We start from the raw sequence: 25,317 nt of genomic DNA, 5'->3' as shown, positions 1-25,317 counted from the left end.
TTGATTGCCACACAGCCCTTCAAGATGGAATGGAGCTCCTAGGAGGACAAGGAGACACTTTGGTCCACGCTGCCCTCCAGGCTGCGTTACTGACGTTCCAGTGCCCACGACAGTCAGTCTGTAGTGTGACTCTGAGCCTGCCAGTCCTTCCTAAAATGTACCTGAAGGCAGCATGCAAATGCTGACATTACGTGTGACATTACTTGAAACTAGTAGTGTAGAGCTGTTTGCACTTGTCCTCTTTGCATTTGTAATTCACAGCTAGCAGCGTACACACATCACGGCCTCATTTATGGTGCAGCACTTACTATATGTGACTTGGCAATTGGCTTTTCCCATCCCCCTGTTTCTGTGTTAAGCAGATCAGGAGGCCATACAGCCCATCTAGCTTGTTGGGTAGTTCGTAACTAATTGATTCAAGAATTTAATCCAGCCATTTCTTGAATGAAGCCAGGCTATCGGCTTCAACCACATAGCTACGTGGCTTAATCTATACTCCCACCACCCTTTGTGTAAAGAAGTGCCTCCTGCTCGCAGTTCTAAAAGCACTTCCTCCTAGTTTCCACCTGCGTCCTCGGGTGTGTTTACTGCCTATTCTGAACCCGCCTGCTGGGGTGCCTTTGAGGATTCGGAATCGGGTCCCCTCCCAGTTTTCTCTTGGTGCAGCTGTCAGGTTGGGACGGCCCCTGAAGGCCTGGAATGTACCTGGCTGTTCTCCTCTGGCCTGATTGCAGGTGACCACATTTATACACACCACAGCACACTGTGGTGCACACTGCACACTGGGAACAACGTCCTAGTCCTTATCTTAACAGGAGGCCTGTCTCGTCACGCACGGTCACTCCCTCCCTACCGTTCCAGCTCGGAGCCTCTCCTTCGGCCTGCGGCACTCGAGAGGCCGGTAAACCCGGAGTGGGGAAACGGGATGAGGCCGTGGGAGGATATTTGCACACCGAATGAAAAATAAAGCTACACATGGAATACGACCGGCAGCTGGGGGGGTCTTGCCCCCGCCCTCGCTCTCGCTCTCCCGCGCAGACCCGCAGGCAGGAGGTCCCGGAACCCCGGGCAGAGCTCCGAGATACCGGGGAGGTCGGATCCACTGCGGCGTGGGTCTCAGCTTGACTGCCCCCCCTTCTCGCTCTCTATCCTGCCCCCAGACAGCACCCAATCCCAGCCGTCGACCGCAGGGGCGTACCCCCGTCCCCACGGGGCGCCGCCAAAGCCTCCGGCCCACGCTGCCCTTCACAGGAGCGCGGAAGAGTCGCAGGTGCCAGTCAAGAAGACGGATCAGACTCCCGTTGCACAGCACTGTCATCCATGCCAGGTTTTACCAGCCACAGGCTGTGATGAAGCAGAAAAGCGATCTACTTCCCGCAGTTGTAGCTCCATGCTTGCGGGTGGAAATGGCCTCTATTCAAGGGCACATCCTCACAAAAGCCCCTGCCGGGTGTTAGTCTGTACAACCTGGCATGGATCAAACTGCTGGGCAGCAGAAGGTACACTGCCATCCCCTCAAGGGGCAGACGCCTTCAGGGAATAGGGAACACAGTACTAGGACTACGAAACAGGAATTAGGGACTACAGCACTGGGATTAGGTCAAAGGGCACAAGGATAAGGGAATAAGGGAATGCAGAAGGGCTCAAACTGAGGCACAGCCATTCATAACTCAAATTTAAAAAAATCATACAACACTGGAGATGGAATTCTTCATCGAAGCATCAAAAATAAAAATTGTCTAGAACAGCAGAAGACCCCCCCCCCCCCCACCCAGAATCCCACAAAATACGCAGCCCTGCCCTCCCCTTACTAAGGTGCAGGATGTCACTGTAATAAAACCATGTGTTCAATTTAACTGAACAACATTAGTAAACAGACACCATTATCCACAAACAACAACAGCTCAGAGATTAAGGAAAGTAGACAGGTATATAAACAGATGCTCTCTCTCTCCTTCTTTCTCTGTCTCTCAGACTGAGTGCAAAGGTTTTACAAAGCATTTGTATCAGCTTTTCCCTCTCAGCCTCTCTTTTAATCATGTTGTCATTATTATCTATAACTAATATATTAATTATGAACAATCTGGTCCCCAAATTAACTGGATAATAAATAGCACTTCCTGCTCAGTCAGAAAGGCAATTTCTAATCTATAAACACTGCAGACATTTGTGCGATATGCATAGTATCTGAGAATCTGAACGGCCATTCATGGCGAGAGGGTTTTAGGCAGAGAGTTCCTTGCAATATAGCCAAGCCAAGTTAAAGAAGCATCGTTTTGCATTTCTGTTACAATGTGCCATATCTTTTGCATATTATGATTGTTCAATTTGCATGCATTTCAAATGCTGGTATTTAGTCACTTTGGGCACCCCCTTGTCAAATGCACATTTACAAAGCCCAGCCACATTAAAATGAGCACCCTCCCACTTCAAGACACAAGCCTCTGCACTCTGAGGGAGAGGCATCAGCTTTTTAAATAACATTATTTATGGCTGATGCTCTCCTTCAGGCTCTGCACGATGCACCAGGACAAGCTATACCAGGCACTGATGTGTTTGTGCCTGCTCCATTTTGTGCTCGGTGTTGCATCGCACTTGCACGCTCCGTCCCTGAAGGCTGAGGCTGCTATTTTAAGGCGGCAGGGGGCTGCTGGGTTCGTCCACAACAACGCACGCTGGCTGAAGGGTCATGCTTTTTAAAACCTTTGCTGAAAGTAAGCAGCCTGTGTCTGTGTCGTTGGCTGTCGGTCAGAGGACTCCCCCGTCGCCCCTGGCTATACACCGCTCTCCCCCGCGCCCCCCCCCTCGCCCGCCCGGGCCCCGCAGCGCCCAACCGAGGCGCACGGCCGCCCGCCGTACCCCGCGAAGGTGGGGCTGATGGGCAGGTACTGGAAGAAGCGGTGTCGGCGCAGGAAGTCCATCCCGAACGGCAGGTCGTAGGACCGCATGCCCTCCAGCTCGGCCGTGCTCTTGCCCGCGCCGCGCTTCAGGCGCCGGATGCCCCGCTCCTCCGGGGAGCCTGGGAGAGAGGGACACGCGGAGTCAGAGACTGAGACAGGAGAGAGAGAGCCTGAGGAGCAGTGAGCCTGTCTCCCAGTGATGCTCCAGATGTTCACATGTAAACATCTTATGAGTGTGTCTTTATTGTAAATAACGTAAAACACAAGTCTACAGACAACTGTATTTGTTATTTGCTTTGGCAACACTGATTTTATTCATTGGTCATGCCAATAAAGCATCATGAATTGAAAAAATTGAACTGAACAGAGAGGGACAAGCCCGACAGGCTGACAGGACAGGACAGGACATCGAGCACAGGCGGGCGACAGAGAGCTGGGCTCCGTTACCGGGTATAGTGTTGTCCAGAATAAACGCCACCGAGCCCCCTACAAACATGGCCGTCGTCAGCAGCACATTGAGCACCTGGTCTATCTCCACTATACCTGGGGAGGGGAGAAACAGACTGAGGTTAGAGACTGAGCGAGAGTGCTAAGGTGTGTTCATCTCCGTGACAGGGAATCGCATTTGCTTAGGGAATGGCGGTCGGACTCCTACTGCACAGAAGCAGCTCGATCCGTTCCAGGCTTTATTCTAAACCCCTCAGGACTAAAACAGACCTGCTCTTCTACTGCGGTGCAACCTGTGCGCGCATCTGCCTGGGTCTTTAAAGACCTGAAACGGATCAGAACAGCAGAGCGCCGGGCGTCCCCCCAGACTTCCACCACGGCCGTCCATTCACACCTGTGACCAGCGGGTTCTGTTTCAGGTAGCTGGGCAGCACCAGGCCAAAGAAGATGGAGAAGCCGAGCACGAAGAGGTTCCGGGAGGAGTTCAGATCGATGAACTGGAGGTTCGAGAGGCCCACAGCCGTGATCATCCCTGCACGCGGAAAAGGAGGGGTCACACACGGGCAGTCACGCAGAGACACAAGGACATCAAAACCTCAAAACCTCCTTCACTGCAGCCTTGAAGAAATTCTACAGCCAGAGCTGCAGCTTTGGGAAAATAAGCAAACGAGAGTTTTTGCTGGAAACACACTGTCAGACTCCTTATTACTCCGAGGCAGGAGGCACATCAAACTGGGGAACATCCTAAGTGCTGGAGACAGTGTGGAAACCAAGATGGTAATCACTGGCATTGTGGTGCAATGCAGGAAGTGTCGGGTGTGGGGGGCGGAGCCTCGGATTAAGGGAGACGCATCGCTATGGAAACCACACCTGGCGTGAATAAGTGAATGAATGGCAGGTGTAGAAGTGGTTTCCATGGCAACGTGTCTCCCTTAATCCAAGGCTCCGCCCCCCACACCCGACACCCTGCATTGTACCACTGCATGTATCTGGGAGTGCCCTAAAATAAGGCTTTTCTGGGATTATTTACATGGGGCCCGAGAGGACATATCTGAAAGGAATCTACCCTTTACATTTGAGGTTCTGGATTTTGGCAGGCTGGATTTTCACTTGAGTAGTACTGACAAACATCTTTGTGTGATTTTTATCTGAAGGTAAAAAGACTATAACAAGAAAGTGGCTTCTCCTGGATTTACCAACATTATGGTACATGTAAATGAAATGTACATCATGGAAAAATTAAATTTCACTTAAATTACAGATGAACAAATTTGTCAAATATGGGTCTAGGTGGATTAAGTACATTAAGCCTGAATTTGTTGAGATACAGAATAACAAACTGGAATTAAGAATCTACATATTCTTTCCCCTCTTCAATCATAAAAATGTATATCTCTCTTATTTCAAAAGTTAGAAGTGAAACAATTGTAAAATATTAAAGGAATAGATAAGAATAGACATTTTCATGTGTGATATATATTGGTACATTTGCATTATAAAAGGATGGTTGTGTAACATCATTGGAAGTTAAAATGGTTTTATCTGATCTCTAAAATACAAAAAGACATCATAAGCAAACGGGTCTCATGCCAGCAGGCGGGAGAGGAGGCAGATTGGGGGCAGATGTTCCTCACCGAAGAGCGTGCAGAAGAGCGCCCCCAGCACGGGGTCAGGCAGGGAGGCGAACAGCGCGCTGAACTTGCCCACCAGCCCCAGCAGCAGCATGAGGGCAGCGCCGTACTGGATGACTCTCCGGCTGCCCACCTGCGAGGGGGCAGACACCGTCAGCACAGGGGACTGGCCAAGAGGCCGGCGGGGGGGGGGGTCAGAGGGCAGGGGGCAGTACCTTGGTGATCCCCAGGACTCCGATGTTGGGGCTGGAGGAGGTCGAGCCGTTCCCGGTCCCAAACAGGCCGTCCAGCACGCAGGACACCCCCTCGATAAATATCCCCCTGAGAGACGGGACGGGGAGAGAGAGGGCTCAGTATGTCACCCGCCACTGGATCCCCAGCCCACGATCGCCCCAGAGGGCAGTCAGGACTGTGGTCTGAGCAGGAGCAGCTGGGGGGTCCTGGTGCTGGGACAGAGGGAGGAGAGCCCTGTGCCCATGGGTGCCCACTTCAGCCCCTGGAGAGGCTCAGGCTGCAGCTCCACAAGAGCGCAGGCTCAGCGCAGTAGCCGTTCGTAACCTCCACAGCGCCCTGGTTATCTCCACCTTGGGTATTTCTGCTCAGGCATTATCTTTTGAGCAAATTTGGAAAGAAACGAGTCCAGTTCTTTAGAGGAGCAGCTCCACACTTACACCTGTGTGTAACCCTTCAGTTCACAACCACCCTTACTCCTGCACCAGCTGCCCCCTGAACGCCAGGGCTCGCAGGTGCAGGCCTGGGAAGAACAGCCCTGAGCCCTTCTCCGTCCTCGGGCACGGATCACATACTTACTAACGTCTCCTGCAGTAAGGGTCTCGTTTGGCTCTCCCCCAGCACCGAGCTCTTCTTAATTAAAATCAGGATTTCAGACGGAGCGGCCGAACCCGTATAGGCGCTCCCCCGAGTGCCGCCGAGCTCAGCGGCCCCGGGTTCGAGCCTCCCCCCCAGCCAGCTCCGATCCCGTGACGTGTTAAAGAGGAGAGGGGGGGCTCACCGGTTGATGGCGTGGATGGGGGGCGGGGGGGCGCAGGAGAGTCGGGCGCATGCGTAGTAATCCCCGATGGACTCGATGATGCTGGCGACCACCGCGCTGAACATCCCGATCACTCCGGCCGCCGACACCGTGGGGTAGCCCCACTGGACTGGGGGGGGGGGGGGGGGCGAGACGCACACAGAGCGCAGGTTAGCATCCTCCCAGCCCACCAAACACAGGGCGGGCGATTCGGGGCCAAACGGCCGGCCCCTGGCCAGGTATCACCTGCCCCGTCACCAGGCAGACTCCCGTAGACTCCCAGCAGTGCGATCCATCCCGGGCTTTACCAGCTACCAGCTGTTGCTGATCAGACTGTAGTTCTCTGCTTATCTACTCAAAATTCATCACAGTGTAAAAATGACTGTAACGACATGATTAGTAATTTAGTCATTAGAATGTGAAAACCTGGAATGGATCAAACAACTGTGGAGTGGGAGTCCAACTGACTTCAATAATACACAGGCCTGCTTCATTTCATTGCCTGATTGAGGGCCACAGAAATAGGGTGTGAGTCTTTTTAAGTACCTGCTTAAAGGGCAGCTGCTTGCTGAATCTGAGTGGAGGGTGTGGACTACTCCCTCTGTCCGTTAAACTGCTGTTTGTGGTTTCTGCTTTAAATGGTCTGAATCTTACAGCTCAAACGTCTTCACAGCACTTTCTGAGGCACTCTTTAATAGAGGGGTGGGCTTCAGCCTTTCAAACTGCTTTAACAAGGCTACAGAGAACGGGTCAGTGTGTGTTTTAAATGAAGGTTAAACCAAATTCCTGAAAAGGACTTTGGTTAGACCTGGGGGCGACAGTGACGGTGAACAGGGTGGGCCGAGACTGGGTGTGGGGCAGTGGTGCAGCCTTTTCAGTGCCTGGACGATAGATGACGTGGGTTCAAGAAATGCACTGTGGGCCTCTTCGCATCGTGATCACACGAACAGAAGCCAGAGCACAAGCACATCCGCAGCACTCAACGGTTTTTTTTTTTCGCTTTGTCGTTTCCACTTCTCCGATACTGGGGAGTCCAGAGACGCCTTGGGGGGCTACATTTCTTACTAGCACAGCGTGCCCTGGCAGACTGAGGCTGCAATGACCATTGGGTCACCACTAGGGGCCGCCAAAAGCTGCAGCTGGCTCTACTGTAAGAAGTTACTGTTGGCAGGTCACTCAGGCTGGTTCATTCAAGGACTGTTTATTCTTCACTGGCTGTGATAAGGGTCACGCAGAAAAGTGTGTGCGCGCCAGCTGGCAGACAAGCAGAGTAAACATTGGTGCTTAGCAGGCAGCCTAGAAAGCCTCTGTGATTTTTGTTTTCATTGTTGTGAAGTGTCTGTGCTTCAAGAACAGTCAAGTGAAGAATAAGCCAGGATCCTGGTATATACAGTATATGTCTATAGGTGAGCTCTGACCATTTCAGTCAGTTAATTTGTTGAATTACACCAGGAATGTCCAACTGGTGTCCTTGGGAGCTCAGTTCAGTTTTGTGTCACACAATTTCTAAATGATCTCTAAATCACGTCTGCCCTGTCCCTCACTCGGCCAGCCCAGGCCAGGACAGAAGGTCCCACTAACAGGGCAGAGCAGACGTCAGCTGTGGTGTCGAGCAGAACAGAGCAGAAGTGATTCACCACCCCCAGGCCCGAATGGATTGATCCTGTTTCTCCAGAGAGACACATGGGAATATCTACAAACCCTTCACAAGAAGCCTCAGGACAAGGCTTTTTTTAAAAGCACACATGATGCAATAATGTTTTTAGCAGTGCCTGAGCCTACGTGGTGCCCTGTGTTCATCATGCCAGGCAGAGTGTGGGTGAGACTGGCAATCCGGTGTAACTCACAGGGATATGGGATCTTAAACCAGGGAGCCACAGACAGGATGCCCTGTCTTGCATCGGTCCTGGCATAGAATCCGTACTGGTCCTTCTCCGGCGGGAAGACGTCCGTCACCGTGAAGATGAAACACAGCAGCCAGGACACCAGGATGGCCATGATTATCTGGAACACACAGACAGACGCAGTCGGACAGGGCAGACCAAACGAGCAGCGCACAGTCAGACAGGGCAGACCAAACGAGCAGCGCACAGTCAGACAGGGCAGGGAGAGAGACAGACAAAACAAGCAGCAGACACAGACCGACAGGGCAGGTAGAGAGACACAGGCCGACATAACGAGCAGCAGACACAGGCAGGGCAGGGAGAGAGAGAGAGACAGACAAAACGAGCAGTAGACACAGGGCACACACAGTCAGACAGGTCAACTGGCACACACAGTCAGACAGGTACACAGGTGGACAGCTGGACTCACTGGGAACATTTTGAAGAGCTGCAGGCGGTAGGCAGTCCAGCCCTTCTTGGACTTGTACACAGGGAAGGGCAGCTGGACATTGCGGGCATACTGGGAGAACAGCAGGACCAGGAATATCGTCCTGCAGAGAGAGAGAGATATTGAGAGGGACAGCTACAAGAGAAGAATGGACAAACTGGGGAAGAAAAGAGAGCTGAGACAGGTGCAGAGAGAGAAGAATCCAGATCAGAGAGATGACAGAACCCAGGAGGGGGGAAAAGGAGAGGTGGCGAGACACTCGACTGGAAACGGACAGAAAGAGAGAGACGGGGAGGCAGACACTCACAGCATGGCGATGCCCCAGTGCTTGCCTGCCCTCTCCCCTGCAGCCTGGAAGCCGGACAGCCCGATGAGCGCGACCGTGGGCGTGATGGTCAAGGGTCCGATGAACTGCAGCAGCACCCCGGGCAGGCCCAGCAGCCCGATACACACCTCCACCAGAGAGGACACGATGATGGCGCCCTGGATCTGACACAGCAAGAGACTGACTCTCACCTGACCGGACACAAGCACACCACTCTTGCACTTGGGGACAACCGCGCTACATAATGCTCTAACCTCGAGTAACAGGAATTTAAACCCGACACAGAGAGCCGAAGGATGTAACAGGGGAAGAGGCCCGAGACATTTCAAATCCCAGAATTCCCCATACTTGCAACGGAACAATTATCAATCCTGCCGGGAGAGAGGGAGGACTTGCGACAGTTGTGGGAGATCAGGGGGGGCCCGATGCAAGTATTCAACGTCAACCTAGAGGACTTCTTCCACATCAACAGTGAAACACCCAGCCATGGAAACTACAAGGACGTGTACTGACTGTACAGCCGAGAGGCTTGCGGCAGTGTGGAACAAGCCCCACTGCTGTGAAAGGCTGGCGCCGATGCAGAGAGACGCTATAAAGAGGAGAGCACTCTGGGCCGCCCCATGATGTCCTTCTGGTTGCGATCTCGCTCCCCTGCCCCCGCTGGGCAGGTTGAGCCTTTACATGGCCAATAAAAGGACAGATGGGGGAAGTTCTCTCTCCATCTCTCCTCTCCTCTCTCTCCTCATTCCTCCATCCATCTCTCCTCTCCTCTCTCTCCTCATTCCTCCATCCATCTCTCCTCTCCTCTCTCTCCTCATTCCTCCATCCATCTCTCCTCTCCTCTCTCTCCTCATTCCTCCATCCATCTCTCCTCTCCTCTCTCTCCATTACCCTTCTCCTCATTCTGCCATCCATCTCACCCAGAGCTCTTGTGCCACACTCTTTAAATCTCTCCTCCCTCGCTCCGGCACCCTGTCAGTCCCCTCCCTGTCTGGGTGTCTTACCTCCCTGATCCTGGGGTGCCAGATGTGCTCTGTGTGGAGCAGCTCTGTGCTGTTCAGCACTGGGACCTCTGTAAAGACAGGGGGGGGGCAGAGAGAAACCGGTCAGAAAACACACTCTGTAAAAGTATCGGGAGACTACTTTACCAGCAGCCCGGGAGCATGTGTGGGCTCCCAGGAAACCGCTCCCTCCATCTCCCCAAACTCCAGCTATTAAACCCCGAACCGGGGGCACGGGAAGGACCCCTGGGTCTGGATCCAGTTGCTGCGGTTCCCAGAAGCATTATGGGATTTTCCCCCAAAACAGCTGGACGGGATTTCGACAGTCATTCACTTAGAAATAATCCCCCAGTCTAGACGGGAGCCCACACCGAGCCCGGATTTCATTACCAGCTCAGAGGCCTTTACCTGTGGTGTTGCATTTCCATTTCTCCAGAGACAGGATAGCTCGAGCAGGGGCCAGGAACGCAAACGCGCTGGCCTGGAAGAGGGGCAGCCTGGAGAGAGAGCGGGAGACGGGATGAACAAGACGCAGGGAGCAAAAGACGACGCTACAGAAGCTAATTTCACAAAGAACAACTCCTGAAGCCCTGTTCACCTGGGGCGAGACACGAGCAGTTTCTGTCCGAAACGCAGGAAGTTCCAAACGAGAGACGCCTCTAGAAAAAAAGTCAGGGTATCACATTCCACAACACAGCTGGGTAGCCTGTTCCACACTTCCACAACCCTTTGCGTAAAGAAGTGCCCCCCCCCTTCTCATTTTTAAACGGAGTTCTAAGTAGTTTCGACATGTGTCACCTGGTTTATCAGGCTTTCAGGGCATTTGAGGATTTAGAATACTTGGATCAGAACCTCTCGTAGTGTTCTCGGTTCAAGACTTGAGAGATTCAGTTCTCTTAGCCTGCCAGTGCGTGACGTTCCAGACTTGCACAAGAAGCAGCCCCAGTCTCTGGTGAATCAGTCCCCCCAGAATTAGGACGTCTGGTTCTCAGCTCTCGTGAATGACCATGTAACACTCCTGAAATCTCAGCTCATTAATTGCACCCTCTTCAGTAGGGGTAGAATGGCTGATCATCTCCCCTGATCTGAAACTGGGTGCAACGGTCTCTGAATTCTCCGCAGTTCCCAAACCTGTTTGATCACATTTGCCTTCCCCCAGGAACGAAATTCTTTCTGCTGCGCGCTTGCCGTTACTCCTGCCTTTGATGTAATATTGCCAAGCCCTCCTGTGTTGAGCAAGGGATCTGCTGACATGTGGCATGTCAGGACAAGACAGGGGTTCCTGGGTTCAGTGGCCTGACTCCCAGCTGTTCAAACAGACAGGGCAAACAGCGGCTCATCCTGCTGTGAGAGTGTCGTTCTCACCAGGACAGGCCAGACAGGGACGGCCATGTCCTCTGAATGCCCCATCCTGAGAGGGGGAGTCTCAAGGAAACAGCATCTCCAGGACCTTTCCAGGTGCCCACAGGGTTGTAGTAAAGTGCACGACAGAAGCACTGCTCTAGTCCTCCAGCAGAGGAATCTTACTCTGTTGGGCCCCTGAGCAAGGCCCTTAACCCCAGCTGCTCCAGGGGCTCTGTACAATGGCAGTCCCTGCGCTCTGACCCCAAGCTTCTCTCCCTGTCTGTGTGCCTCATGAAGAGCAAGCTGGGCTATGAAAAAAAAAGTCTTCCAGCACGGCGCTGTGGGACCTGCAGTGAGCCAAAAGACAAACGGCTCTGATGGGGGGGGGGGGGGGTGTGCGTTTCTGTCTACAGGTCCTCGTGTCTCCCCATGCAGTGAAGACGTCGCTCCCCTCAGGCACGATGCGCAGAAACACCTGGCATCTCCTTGACCAGTCTGGCAGAAAACGAAACTGAAAATCAAACCACCAGGGGGCGCTGCTATTGTCACTCATTGTCCTCGACGGGCCCCGTGCTTTAAAAGCACCCTGTGCAGCCGAACCTCAGACACAAACCCCGCAGCAGTCAACCACAGCGCTCGCTCACAGTGGCGCCCAATCAAGTTCGGCTCCATCTTTATTATGAAGACCAACACCCTTCACAGGTTTAACACCAGGGCTGTTTTGCAATAGCTTTAACAAAACGTGGTTTGACCTTTTCCTGCGATGATTTTGCACATTCTTTATGGGTGGCAGTCAAGATCTAAGGAGTGCACTTGAGCGGCTTTAGAAAAAGAAGCAGAAGGGAAAAGCCTACAAAAAGTGACTCACTGCAGCCTTATGTACACACTCTTTGTAAACAGACGACGGCCAAAAATGGAGGGAAAGTTCAGCAAAACTTTGACGAGGGAAGGCTGTTGTGGTGTGGCTGACCGACGAGGCTCTTAATCCTAAATGAGCTTTCTACCTCTTGGAGCGGACGTTGGACTTCTCCTTTGTGTCTGTTTCCAGGTGTAAATGTCTGCGATGGAACAAACTCCACCTGCTAAGACGTTTGTAGTTGTGGGGTTCATCCCATTCAGCTTTTACAGGGGGTGGTTCGCAAACAGGAGTAGTTATGTCCTCTCTTCACTGAGGCAATATGTTACACAAAGAGTTGTGGGTGTGTGGAACAAGCTGCCCAGACATGCTGTTGAAGCTCCTAAATGCTGCAGGTAGGGAAGAATTGGCAGAGTGTCTTGGATGAAGCAGCGAAAGGCAACAAGACAGTCTGCAGGACCTCTTCTCAGCTGGGGAACCTTCTTGTCTCTGCTTGTACCTGTTCGGCAGTCGCCCTTACTGCATGCACACCACTGTGGATAACAGTGATAGCAGGGCCCCTGTGTGTGCTGCCACTATGCATGGGATTCCAAGTCCCAAGGTCTCGTTTGTGTACCAGATTCACTGTAGAAACGGGCACAAGACAGTTAACAGTTGACACGCTGGCTGACCTGACCGACAGCGCGGCAGCTTGAGTCACCTACTGACTGACACGGCCCGAGGGACAGCTTGATGTGACTGACACCCCAGCTGACATGGAACAGCTTGACGTGACCGACACCCCGGCTGACGCGGGACAGCTTGGCGTGACCGACACCCCGGCTGACGCGGCCCGAGGGACAGCTTGGCGTGACCGACACCCCGGCTGACGCGGCCCGAGGGACAGCTTGGCGTGACCGACACCCCGGCTGACGCGGCCCGAGGGACAGCTTGGCGTGACCGACACCCCGGCTGACGCGGCCCGAGGGACAGCTTGACGTGACCGACACCCCGGCTGACGCGGCCCGAGGGACAGCTTGACGTGACCGACACCCCGGCTGACGCGGGACAGCTTGGCGTGACCGACACCCCGGCTGACGCGGGACAGCTTGGCGTGACCGACACCCCGGCTGACGCGGCCCGAGGGACAGCTTGGCATGACCGACACCCCGGCTGACGCGGCCCGAGGGACAGCTTGGCGTGACCGACACCCCGGCTGACGCGGCCCGAGGGACAGCTTGGCGTGACCGACACCCCGGCTGACGCGGAACAGCTTGGCGTGACCGACACCCCGGCTGACACGGAACAGCTTGGCATGACCGACACCCCGGCTGACACGGAACAGCTTGGCGTGACCGACACCCCGGCTGACACGGAACAGCTTGGCGTGACCGACACCCCGGCTGACACGGCTTTATTGTCTGCCACTCTGGCTGATTTTTTGAGCTGCAGGCCACTGATTTGGATTCCCGCTGAAGAACAGGTTAAGCCACTGTAAGCCTGAATAGCTATTAACTTGACAAAAACTCCCACTGCTAAATAGCAGGCAGCTATTCATCCGAGAAATCAAACTCCCACCGACACTGCAGAGGAAGGGAGCGACGCCTGAACAAGTATTTAAAAATATCCCCCTGAGCATTCAGACCCTGTCAACCCCGAGCATTCCTTCAAAACCAAAAGAGAAACACAAACCAGAGACCACATGTGGAAACTACGTGGAAGAACACTTAAAACCGAGAACAGGAGGCACATCTTTATGCAAAGAGTTGTGGAAGGGTGGAACATGCTATCCAGCCATATGTTTTCTCTCAAGAAGCAGCTGGTTGAAAACCTCTGATGAGCTGCCAAGTACTAAACGAGCTAGAGGAGCTGGATGAGCTCCTCCCATCTGAAAGAGAGGGAAGCAGGGCTCTTACCGGCAGCCCAGCGTAGTCTGCAGCAGGGTAGTGATGCCCACGCAGAAGAAGATGGTGCCAATCAGCTGGCTGGTGGCCCACTGGTCAAACCCCACACACATGGCGTCGGCCAGCAGGAAGGGCACAGCGATGGTCCCACTGAAACAGGTCAGGTAGTGCTGGGAAGAGAGGAGGGGCATATCCAGCTCATGGTACTTCATTTAGCGAGCGGTAATTAATTGGCTTAGGAAAATGACTATATACTGTGCAGGACCAGTCTGCTGTCTACTGGGACTGTATCTACACCTGGCTTGTCAATAGTTTTTGTTCTAGTTATCTGAGCTTTGTTAAGACAGCAGGACACAGAGTGAAAGGTGAACGAGGTCACACCTGCAGTCCCAGGAAGAGACAGAGGTACCAAGGAGGTGTGTCCTCAATGGTGTAAATCATGTCCATCCGCTGGGCCTCCATGCTGTCCCTGCTGTCCAGCGTCTCCGAGAGTGAGCTCTAGAAGAGAGAACAAAGACACTGTCAATACTGCCCACAGACTGTCCACACTGTCCCTGCTGTCCAGTGTCTCCGAGAGCGAGCTGTACAAGAGAGAGCAGAGACACTGTCGATACTGCCCACACACTGTCCCTGCGTCTCAGAGACCGAGGGATGCAGAGCTTGGACTGAGAGAAGAAACACACAGAGACCTTGCAAGATCATCACGAGCTAAAACAACACTTTGTCAACACAAGGCCGTTGGAGTGCTCATTCTTGAGCTGTGTCAAGGTCGCAGTGCAGAGACTGTCAGTGTGTAAAGAAATTGTGGGGCCTACAAAACACCCTTGTCACCCTGCACCCACTAAAGTTTAAATTTATAACATCTGTATCTGTTCGGTGTGCTTACATTACAATTAGCATGTCTACCCAAGCAATTACATAGTCCTGTCGATAAAGTAACTTCTGTATCTGAATTTGACAGAGAAACCAGAGAGGAAGAAAGGATCTGAGAGAGAAGGAGGGAGAAAGAGCCTTTTTTTAACTTAACATTAACAGTTCCTCTGTTACTTACTGTTATTTAGAAATTAGCATTCAGTATTTAGTATTAGACAGCTTGTGCCACAAGTAAGGTGCTTTCAGCACAGTAGTCAGATACTGTTAGGGTCGTTTTTACTTTCAGACTAGTTTCAGTTAGACTGTTATCGGTGCTTTGCCTACACATCAGCATAGCAATTATCCCATAACTGGCAGGAATAACTTGAATATTAGCTACAAACTGCACCACGTGTGTGACCTGCGTATGAAGCTTTGTACGGCAGGATTTCATCAGCCATCTTTAAAAAGAACAAGAACAGGCAATTTAGGAATTCAGCACACGGACAAAACACGTCAACAACAAAACGTCCTGAGCAACATCTGGCACAAATTCAATCCTTTCACTTCCAGTGAAAGCACTGGAGTTTGTGCACTGCCAGATGGGGGAACTAGCCAGCACTACCTCCATGGAGAGCGAATCATAAATGGCTCTACACTACACAAGCTCCACAAGACCAAAGAATGAACTTGCTGGTCTTGAACAGAGAAGACTAGGAGGAGCCCCGATCCAAACATTCAAAATCCTCAAAGGCACTAACAAGGTCAATCAAGTAGACTTCTTTTGAATCTACACTGAAACACCAACCAGAGGACTATATATAAACCGAGAACAGGAGGCATTTCTTCATGCAAAGGGAATTAAGAGTGTGGAACAAGGTACCTAGTTTGTTGTTGAAACCATTACCCTAGATTATTTCACGAAACAGAATTTGCTCATTAGCTATTAAAAACACAATTGATAAGATGATCTGATTGGTGACCCTTTGTTTTTAACTTTTATCTTCTTAAGTGCATACTCTTTGAAGGAGTGGATTACATCATTTTGGCACTACACAAGTTCAAACACCACAAGGCCGTTCATACATTTATACACATAGCACTCTGCTTGTAATCTGTATTTCTGATTAAAACACAGACGATGGCCTGAATTCCCTGACTCTCAAGTCACACGTGCCATCAGTTCATCAACACAACGCCCAAACCATTCAATCAATATTCAGAATCCATATAATTTATATTTCTAAAAACATACATGCATAAACAGAATGGCAAGGAATTATTTACGGATTTATTTTTGCAGATATAGCTTTAAATCTGTCAATTTGTGTGCCGTCAGGATGACTGCACAAACTTTTACAGAATAACTCCCATATAATTAACTGGCTCTGGCGTGAATCCAGCTTATTCAACTGAACTATCGGGAGCTAAAGGTGGTCATTGTTAACCTGCGCACCTGCGGCAATTAACTGACAGAGAAACAAGCCTAAAACGTCATTCCCTCTTCCTGTGCCAAAGACCGGGCCTTGTCACATGCGTGTAATAACCGCTGGAGAGTCACGAGTAAGCGTGAGTCAGCGGTTTTCCCCAGTTCAGGCCCTCGTGCTCGCTGTTGTTGACAGCATCTGTGCTGAGTCACCCCACCCATGTGAAAGAGCGCCAGAACAGAGGCTGGCCTGAAGGGGAACGGAGACAGAAAAGTGAATGAAAGAAACAGAAGAGGAAGAGGGAAGTGGGAAAACTGTGGCGAGAGGGAGGGAACTAGGACGTGTATTCTCTCTCTCTCCTGTCATTCCTCCTCAGTTCTGTGGGCCAACATCTCGAATTACACACCTGTCAAGAATGACACACACACACACACACGACAAGGGTTGGAGATCCCGAACTTGGGCTGTAGATCCAGGGGTGTACTCCTGGACACGGACATCGGCTGACCGGAGCGCTCCGGAGCCTCGGGTGACATCTCTACCCAATTTCAAGGCTCCACACAGCACTATGTTTCCCTCATACTGGTAGTCAGCCAACAGCCTGAGCACAGTTCCCAGAGCTGCCCCTCTCCCTCCTATCCAACACTAATCCAGCGGGAAGGCTTCAGATTGGCCAGTTAAACAAATGAGCTCAGTCAGGTAACTAAGAGCCCGGGTGGAAATAAAGCCAGAAACCTTCTTGCTCCCCTTCCTTAAACACTCCAGTTTATCAACACAATACAGTACGCAACTTCACGGGAAATGCTGATTGAGGGTGCTGAAAATAATCAGTCCTCATACTGTAAGTAACACATTTGTATCTGTTTTACTGAACTGCCACATCATTGCCGGCATTTTGCCAATAGAGGACAGAAGGAAAGAGCTCCAACTTTGCCTCGCTCTGTATTTCCTCCTTAGGGTCCTCAGCAGGCACAAGGTGTGCTATACTGCTATACTGGGGGGGGGCTACAGGTAGACAGGCAGGGGGACTGTTAATACAGATGCAGGCTACCAGTGCTTAGGAGTTTTACTTCCTCTGCCAACACTTAAGGAACCCGGGCATGCCCATGACGCCAACCCGAATGAGACAGGAAGACAGAGAGATGGACGCAAGACGGGCGCACCCAGCTGGGCGGCAGGCGTGAGTTACCTTCTCGGCTGTGCCGCCCTCCCTGGTGTAGATGGCCATGAGCTCGGTGTCCTCGGTGTCCTGGTCCCCCGCAGACTGGGCCGCGCCATTCACCACCACCTGCGGCGAGACACAGCGCCCGTCAGCCATCCAGGTCAGCCGGCCGGGCGGGCAGGGCGCTTCCCAGGGCACCCCTGGGAGACCCCCGGCTGCGACGCTCGCCCAGGGCTCCGCAGATCACCAGCTGATGGTCACGGGGATTCCCCCCCAGCGCCGGCATGAATTCCCCTGCACCACTGCGGTGGAGCGGGGCGCCGGTGCTTGTCAACACACCGTCTCTGTTCCGCTCTCTCTTTCGCACGAGCACGCGTCACAAGCGCTCGGCTCAGGGCTCACTGCACGGCGCAGGTCTGAGGCGGAGAAGGAGGACTCCCCCGGTGCAGCCTAACAACCTCGCACTTTCTTCCCAACGACACCTGGATCACTGCAAAGGAGGTCTCGCGCCATCTATCGTGCGTGTGCGTGTGTGAAGGCACAAGCGTGTGAGCGTGCACAGGAGCACAAGAGAAGTGGGCACAGGTCAGAGGTCAGACTGACACAGCGCATCGGGTACTGCCCAGCCTACCTACAGTAGGAGTCTAGAATGTATCCCCATGGGTCTGAGCATCCATTCACTCGGCCACTATCGTCTTGGGCCAGGAGGCTGGACAATCGACTGGCTGCAATCTGCTCATGTGCACCAGGGGGTGGACAAGTGGTGGGGGGGCTGCTGTCTGCACCACAGGAAGCACACGGTCGACTCTCCAGCTCAGTTGACAACAATCGAGGCTTATTTTCTGCCTCGCAGGTGGTGTAACAGGAAGGGGAACCCAGAAAAAGCACAGAGTGGAAAGGGGAAGGGAAAGAGATGAGCGCGCGCGTGGCAGGAAGGGGTGGGAGGTCCTCTTTTCATGTTTCGTGGAACAGGGAAACGGCGGGGCTGGAGAATTCTCTGAAGCAGCGCGGGCGCGGCCCGTGATCTGTGGTCAGTCCGCCTGCTGCCCAACGCCTGCTCCCTGGCGAACCCCCTGTGCCCAAGCGGGACGCCGACACTCCTTCGCCTCAACAGCCTGGTCAGCCGTGCAGCGAGGTGGGGGCGAGCATGGGGTGGGGTGGCCCTTCACCCCAGACATGCGGTGGCCCTCAGTGACCCTAGTTTAGGATGAGTGCCGAGCGAGAGAGAGACAGGACAACAGTGCCTAATCCACCCAGTTCCTCCTCTTACTCTCTCGTTTCCTTCCAGTCTCCCTCTCTGCTGTGCCACCTCTCCCTCATCTTCAGCCTCCCTCTCCCCTCTCCAGGCTCCTGTCCACACCCAGCTTGTCACTGTCTACGCTATCAAGGAGCATCCTGCTAGAAAGGGAGAGCCGCAATCTGGATGACCAGTCCACGGCCAGCAGTCAACCCTGAAACGGATTCAGCTGCTCTGGAACGGGAGTCTGAGTGTGTGCCAGGAATGATGGGGCCTAGCCGTGTTTTCACTACTTTGCGACACCATGCCGCGGCAAGTGTTGCACTGCACCGCCGCCAATAGTTAGGAGGGATGTGGGCCGTTTTCCAACTCCGTTCCGTCCGCCGGCTGGTGAGTCAGACTGCGGGACGTGGCAAAGAGGAGTGTGAAAAAAAAAACTCTAGACAGGTCCCCGCCTCTCCCCTCTCCCCCCTCCCCCTCCCCCGACCAGCGTGCCACACTCTCCATCTCGCTCACTGGCTCGCAAGTAATGACGCAGATGGTAACAATAGTGATAATTACAAAGCGGGGCAGCCACACTGACAACCACAATCACTGAGCCTTCATCCCCTCCGAGCAGGTGTGTGTGAGTCACACACTGAGAGCTGAAGGAGGCACGGATACGAGAGAGGAGACAGGGACAGAGGGAGAGAGGAGGCCAGAGAGCAGAGAGGAGGATAACATAACATCACCTTATTAGCCCTATACAACTTCTTGCATTAGGAATTCGTCTTTTCTCATACCCCAGCTTGCTCTCCATGAGACACACAGACAGGGAGAGAAGCCTGGGGTCAGAGCGCAGGGTCAGCCATTGTACAGCGCCCCTGGAGCAGTTGGGGTTCAGGGCCTTGCTCAGGGGCCCAATGGAGTAGGATTCCTCTGCCGGCTGCGGAATTTGAACCGGCAAGCTTCCGGTCACGGGCGCAGATTCTTAGCCACAGGGCCAGAGGAGAAAGAGAGAGGGAAGAGGAGATGGATAGAGGGAGAGAGGAGGGAAGGACAGAGAGAAAGGAGGGAGGGGGAAAGGACAGAGACATGAGAGAGAAGAGGGAGAGAGAGGAGATGGACAGAGAGAGAAGACAGAAGACGAACAGAAGAAGAGAGAAAGGATAGAGGGAGAGTGGAAACGGTGATGGGGAAAAGAGGGGGAGAGCCCTGGAGGGGGTGGGTATGATACACTCTGAGCGGTACAGATCCCAGGTCTGCACAAAAATGTGAAAAACAGAGCAGGTTTAAAAATAAGCCGTCTGGCATCAGCAGCAGTAACAGAGTGGGACAGGAAGGAGTCACGCAGGCCTTCGTGGTTCACCGAGAAAGATTACAGTAGAAACAGCCTTGCCAGCCTGGCTTTGAGAGAGCAGGAGGCAACACACACACACACCGCAGGACAGAGGCCGGGGGGGGGGGGAGGAGGCAGAAGAGAGCAGGCTACAAACAGCCCAGACCAGTACCAGAGAGCAAGGGCAGGACAGGAAATCCAGATCTTCCCGAACCCCTTCCTGGACACGCTATCAGACCAGGAGGACAGGCTACGCCAGATTCAAAACGCACATCTGGGAAATCAGCCTTGAAACCAAAATCACACAGGATGAAATCAAAACAAAAGCAGAAGAAGGAAGTTTTGATACAGACTGCCAAAACAGCAGAAACGGCACTGCCAAAACTATGAAACCAAAAACACGGGCAGCCGCACAACACAGATCTGCCCCTCAGATGCTGCGAGATGGTAAAACTACAAACGCAGCCTGAAGAAGAAATGCAGCAAACGGACAACTCACAGAAATCAAGGAATCAATGAACCACAACTACTCCCGGGAATAGTGGAATCTTTTACATCAAGTTAATTTAAATGGACTTAAATTTAAATCAATAAATCAAAATCCAAGAATAGAACAGACTGGAGAAAACCCTTTGGAAAATCTTCACCTGAAGTCCACAAACGCAGAAGGATTAGACCAGAACAACACGTACGGAAAAACTCAAAACTCTGGAATTGGCTAGTAAAGACCCCTGATGTTCCCAAATCTCAGAGCAGGAGCTACCAGACAAATCCCAGGCCCACACGCTATGACAGCACAGATGGAGACGACAACGTGATGCCGAGACACAACCGCCCAGCGCCGCAACAGGCCCCGCAACAGGCCCCGCTCTCGACCTCGCGCGCCCGATCACACGCACACACCTGACTTCCCGACAAGTGCCGGTATGGGACGCCCAGGGCGAAACTGCACTCACCCAACCCCGCTGCCACGGTGGGTAACTCCCTGCCCCAACCTCCCACTTCCTGATGCCCTGCGCCATTCCAGAAAGCTGCCCGACCTGTTCCCCGTCACCTGTGGCCCTGTTGGAGCCCGCAGGAACTGAGGTGTTGAGCGGTACCGGATAAGAACTGCTCATCAACCACGCTGCAGGAATTCCTGCATGCAACGTCGGGATGTTTCACAAACAAGACCATACGGAATATTTGGTTGCTAGAGGCTCACTGATCCGAGGATCTCATCCTGCCTCAGGCGCAGATCCTTAGCCACAGGGCCAGAGGAGAAAACCGTTTCCCCAACGGTTCATAACGAAACCCGTTTCAACAGGATGGCTGGGGAGCTTGTTATCAGTACCCCCGACTCTTTGTGTAAGAACACGCCTTAATATCCGCCTGTGCCCCAAGACCCGTACATTACTGCTGAGGAAACTCTGACAGAGTTAACTGGGTTATATGACAGCGCCCTCTCTCACAATCTCGGCGCTGGCTCTGTCTGAAGGCCAGAACGTGCCTCCCAGAATGCACTTCCCCGTCACGCGCGTGCAGACCTGCGAGTGCTGCCCGTGTTGTGTCTAAGCCTGCCGCGGCTGTAGCTATAGCAATGGTCGCTGTGATTCTTTTGTTCTCCTCCCGAAGCAGCTCCTTCACAGTGGCGTCCCCCCGCCTGGGGCCAGTGAGGACGTGGCAGCCCACGCCGGCGCGATGCCACCAGCAGGCTCGCGCCGCTGGGGCTGGGCAGGACGGCTCAGTGGCAGTACCCCGCATCCGGGGTCTGGACTCGAGCGTTATGGGAAATCTGGGCACTTCTGAGCACTGCACCACTGGCTCCGGGAGACTGCTGTTTCACTGCTGCTGCTCAAATCACAGTCTGCTCAACCACACTGGAATCAGCCGGCTACGATCTGCATCGCTGCAGTGTCATCATCATCATCATCGCTGTGTTTACTCATCATCATGAGACCGTGTTTTGCTACTTGGGACAAATCGTTCTCCTTTCAGTCTAGGTCACTGTACCTGTGCTCCCGCAGTGTGAATAACAGAATTTTAGGGCTCCGGGAGGGTACCCCACTGAAAGAGTTACCTGACCTGCTCTGGCAGGGGTCAGGGGTTCGAGACGCACCCCCCCCCCCCCCCCGGCTCACCTGGATGGGGTAGAAGGCGGTCGCGTGCTTGGAGGGCTCCTCCTCGTATTTGGCGTCGGCCCCGCCTCCCGAATCCATGGATTTGGAGGTGGTATTCTTCCCCACGCCCATCCCGAGGCCGGAGCCGGCCGCCGGCTGTCCTCCCCGCAGCGTGCCCCCGCGTGCGTGCTGCTGGCTCTCCACGGGTCGGCGGCGGCGGCTGTCCCTCTCGCTGGGCGCCCCTCCCTCTGTCGCGCTCTGCGTCCGGTCGCCGACGAGAGCGGCTCCGTCACATGATCCGGAGACGGCCCGCCGAGGTCACCGGTGCGCGCTGGGCGTCTGGGGCACGGGAGCGCAAGCAGAGCGAGAGATCAGCCATTTCCACAGAAGGGCCGCTCCGGCCAAAATACCCACAATGCCACCAAACCACGTGACCACCCCGTCTTCGGTGGCGTCTGGAAAGGGCATCAGACCTTTTCCCCACAACAAAGCCAGAAAAACACGCAGAGCAGAAAACAATGGAAACATGCAAATCCAGCCAGCTCGGGAGATGATCCCCCGACTCCCTGCGAGAAAAGACTGGACAAGATCATCAGATCCATTAACTACCAGCTACCTAACAGGCCAGATGTTCTGAAAGGTCTCCTCTTGCTTAAAGTCTGGACTCAAGACTCTCACAGCCCTAACCACAACCTCCTCCGGCTACGCTAATCCTCTTACTTTAACCTGCTTAAATTATACAAAACATCGGCGCTGAGCTATTTCCAAACAGTGTTAAGATTTACTGATGAAATATGCAGGAAATGTGAGTGTTCATTAACCACCCTGCCCTATTTTCTTAAGGCCAGAAAGACGCTTCTCTCCCACTGCGACTGAATTAAGGGATGAAAGGCGGTGTTAATCCACACGTATGCACACACAATGAACAGCTAATTAAATCGACATGGGCTACCTGAGCCGCAGAAACTCCCCTGCCTCTGGAGAGGGCAAGAAAGCGATTAACAGGTGTTAAAACTGGCTTAAGCAAGACCATTAGCGTGAAAGCGCGGGCACTTCTTCATAGTGTTGTGCCCTCTGCAAAAAGATGAACTTTTAAAAAGTACCATGACTACTCACAAGAGAGCCCGTGGCTCCCACTGCAATCTGGACCGGATCGCGCTGCTACGCAACTGGAGTCCCGTCTTGTCTGCTCAGCGGCTGCTCCACAGAAACCAACAGGCTGAAAGAGAAACAAGAAACCAGTCAGGCTGCGTGGCAAGGGCAAAACACACCTTCAGGCATCATACCGCGCTGAAACACCAGATACAAGCGAAAAACCCCAGAGCATCAGGAGAATCAGTACTCTCTCTGCTGCAGAGACACGGCCATAATCGTAGGTCACAGCCATTGTCCACATCTTCCTGAAGACCACAGGACTGACAACAGTCCCCTACTGTAACAGACTGTCCTACTGCACTTTTACTACAGTCCCCACTGTAACAGCACTGTCCTACTGCACTTTTACTCCAGTCCCCACTGTAACAGCACTGTCCTACTGCACTTTTACTACAGTCCCCACTGTAACAGCACTGTCCTACTGCACTTTTACTACAGTCCCTACTGTAACAGCACTGTCCTACTGCACTTTTACTACAGTCCCCTACTGTAACAGCACTGTCCTACTGCACTTTTACTACAGTCCCCACTGTAACAGCACTGTCCTCCTGTACTTTTTACTACAGTCCCCTACTGTAGCAGCTGTGTCCTACTGCACTTTTACTACCCTACTGTAACAACCTTGAACAAAGTTTTATTCTTCTTCAACTCTAAGTTGTGAAGGTGAATTCCAGTAGCCAGTTCAGAAGCAGTCACAGCTCTCTGTGTGACCAGTGAAAGTCAACAGGAGAGGAGAGGAACCTGACACACCCCAACAATGCTGAACCTAGAAATAGGTCTGCCACACTACAATGCAAAGCAGGCACTCTGGGCAGCCTGACAAGTCCCCAAGTCAACACTACGAAGGACGACCAATCTCTGCAGTCTTGAACACAGGAGACGTGACTGAAGTCTTCAAAATCCCAGACTCCTTCAGGATGAAAGATACGATGTGCAGACACAACCGAAGTGAAGTGGAAGCATGCTTGTCATGGACACCGGCTGACTACTCGTCCGCAAGAGATCAGCCCAGGATCCTCCACCCGACACCCGACAGCGCTCGCCCGCAAGAGATCAGCCCAGGATCCTCCACCCGACACCCAACAGCGCTCGCCCGCAAGAGATCAGCCCAGGATCCTCCACCCGACAGCGCTTGCCCGCAAGAGATCAGCCCAGGATCCTCCACCTGACACCTGACAGCGCTCGCCCGCAAGAGATCAGCCCAGGATCCTCCACCTGACAGCGCTCCATGCCCAGGCTTGACCTCACGACCCTGAGGAAATCCCGGAACACCAGGCGGCTCGCTTGTCTTCTCCAGCATCCCCTCCCTCATGGCTTCTCGGAACAGCAGGCACAGGCGGAGCTCTCCCTCCCCGGGCTGGCACAGACCGCAGGGTGCCAACCCCTTCCTCCCGGTGAGAAAATCATTCGCAAACCGCCTCGTTAACTGCGCCCACCCATCCCAGATAGACTGATCATTCCATATTCATTTGATCCTACAGGACGCCTACATTGTCAACTTAAAGGCTCTACGAGTTACAGGGGATCCTACAAAAGCAGATTTCATCTGCCAGACAGGAGTGAAGGGACCACACCGTTCAGTCCTTCAGAGCCAGCTGCTCTTCCTCTGTGCGCTGCCCAGCCGTCTCGCACTGATGGGATGACGTCCCGGATGATCCCAGCGTATCGGCCTCAGGATGGCGGCTTAAAGAGGGATTCTGACGCACTGCCAACTCTCCGTGTCAAAGGGCACTTTGAGCGAGGGGAACAGTATATATCGCGAAATATATTTCGAATGCTTCTACATGAAAGACTATCAAGACTGGGCGTCCGTGCGTGTTCCTGCTGCCGAGGAGTGTCACAACTGGGGCAGATGGCAACACCCCAGACTCAAGGCGAACTGCGAAGCGTTCGAGTAAACGGATGGCATTTTTTTCCACCTCGTCCTGGGCGCTCAGGTCAACCCTGCTGAGCCATCTAGACCAAAGGGAAAACAGTAAAAGAAGAGAGACTTGCACCCAGCCCTGTAACCCTATACAGTAATTTTCCCCAAGGTGTTCAGTGCCAGGGGCAAGATGCTGGTGCCGTTTAAACCCGATGCAAACGGTATTCAAACTAGATATTCCAGTTCTGCTTGGGGACATCTATATCCTTCTGCTGCGTGGACAGGTGGCCTCTCGAATGTGGAATGTCCTCTGTGTAGTGGGGTTCAACACTGACCACCATTTGTGCCCAAGAAGGCTTGCACTGTTCGGTGCCCACCGTCATTGCCCCCTGAGGATGTGCTTCAAGTTCCCCACACATTTATAGACACTGAATTCCAATTTCTCAGTTTTCCCC

General features: G+C 53.2%; 1 protein-coding gene across 6 annotated transcripts in view; it reads right to left on the bottom strand.

Annotated features, from left to right (window-relative positions):
• slc23a2 (solute carrier family 23 member 2) overlaps positions 1-25,317 on the bottom strand; it is a 45,597-nt gene that overhangs the window by 4,679 nt on the left and 15,601 nt on the right. For all 6 annotated transcript variants that reach the window (XM_069180885.1, XM_069180876.1, XM_069180880.1 and 3 more), the window contains 16 exons: positions 22,960-23,062; positions 21,865-22,182; positions 17,217-17,315; positions 14,130-14,246; positions 13,761-13,918; positions 10,074-10,162; positions 9,669-9,736; positions 8,647-8,828; positions 8,322-8,442; positions 7,856-8,012; positions 5,991-6,138; positions 5,194-5,299; positions 4,982-5,111; positions 3,742-3,879; positions 3,348-3,443; positions 2,860-3,019 (listed from right to left, as the gene is read on the bottom strand). In XM_069180885.1, the coding sequence (XP_069036986.1) occupies positions 2,860-3,019; positions 3,348-3,443; positions 3,742-3,879; positions 4,982-5,111; positions 5,194-5,299; positions 5,991-6,138; positions 7,856-8,012; positions 8,322-8,442; positions 8,647-8,828; positions 9,669-9,736; positions 10,074-10,162; positions 13,761-13,918; positions 14,130-14,246; positions 17,217-17,315; positions 21,865-21,975 (1,880 nt within the window). In that variant the 5' untranslated portion in view covers positions 21,976-22,182; positions 22,960-23,062. The remainder of the gene's footprint in view (positions 1-2,859; positions 3,020-3,347; positions 3,444-3,741; positions 3,880-4,981; positions 5,112-5,193; positions 5,300-5,990; positions 6,139-7,855; positions 8,013-8,321; positions 8,443-8,646; positions 8,829-9,668; positions 9,737-10,073; positions 10,163-13,760; positions 13,919-14,129; positions 14,247-17,216; positions 17,316-21,864; positions 22,183-22,959; positions 23,063-25,317) is intronic.

Source organism: Lepisosteus oculatus, chromosome 2 (assembly GCF_040954835.1).
Source record: "Lepisosteus oculatus isolate fLepOcu1 chromosome 2, fLepOcu1.hap2, whole genome shotgun sequence".
In the NCBI taxonomy this organism is placed as follows: Eukaryota; Metazoa; Chordata; class Actinopteri; order Semionotiformes; family Lepisosteidae; genus Lepisosteus; species Lepisosteus oculatus.
This window is presented reverse-complemented; position numbering and strand designations above follow the sequence as displayed.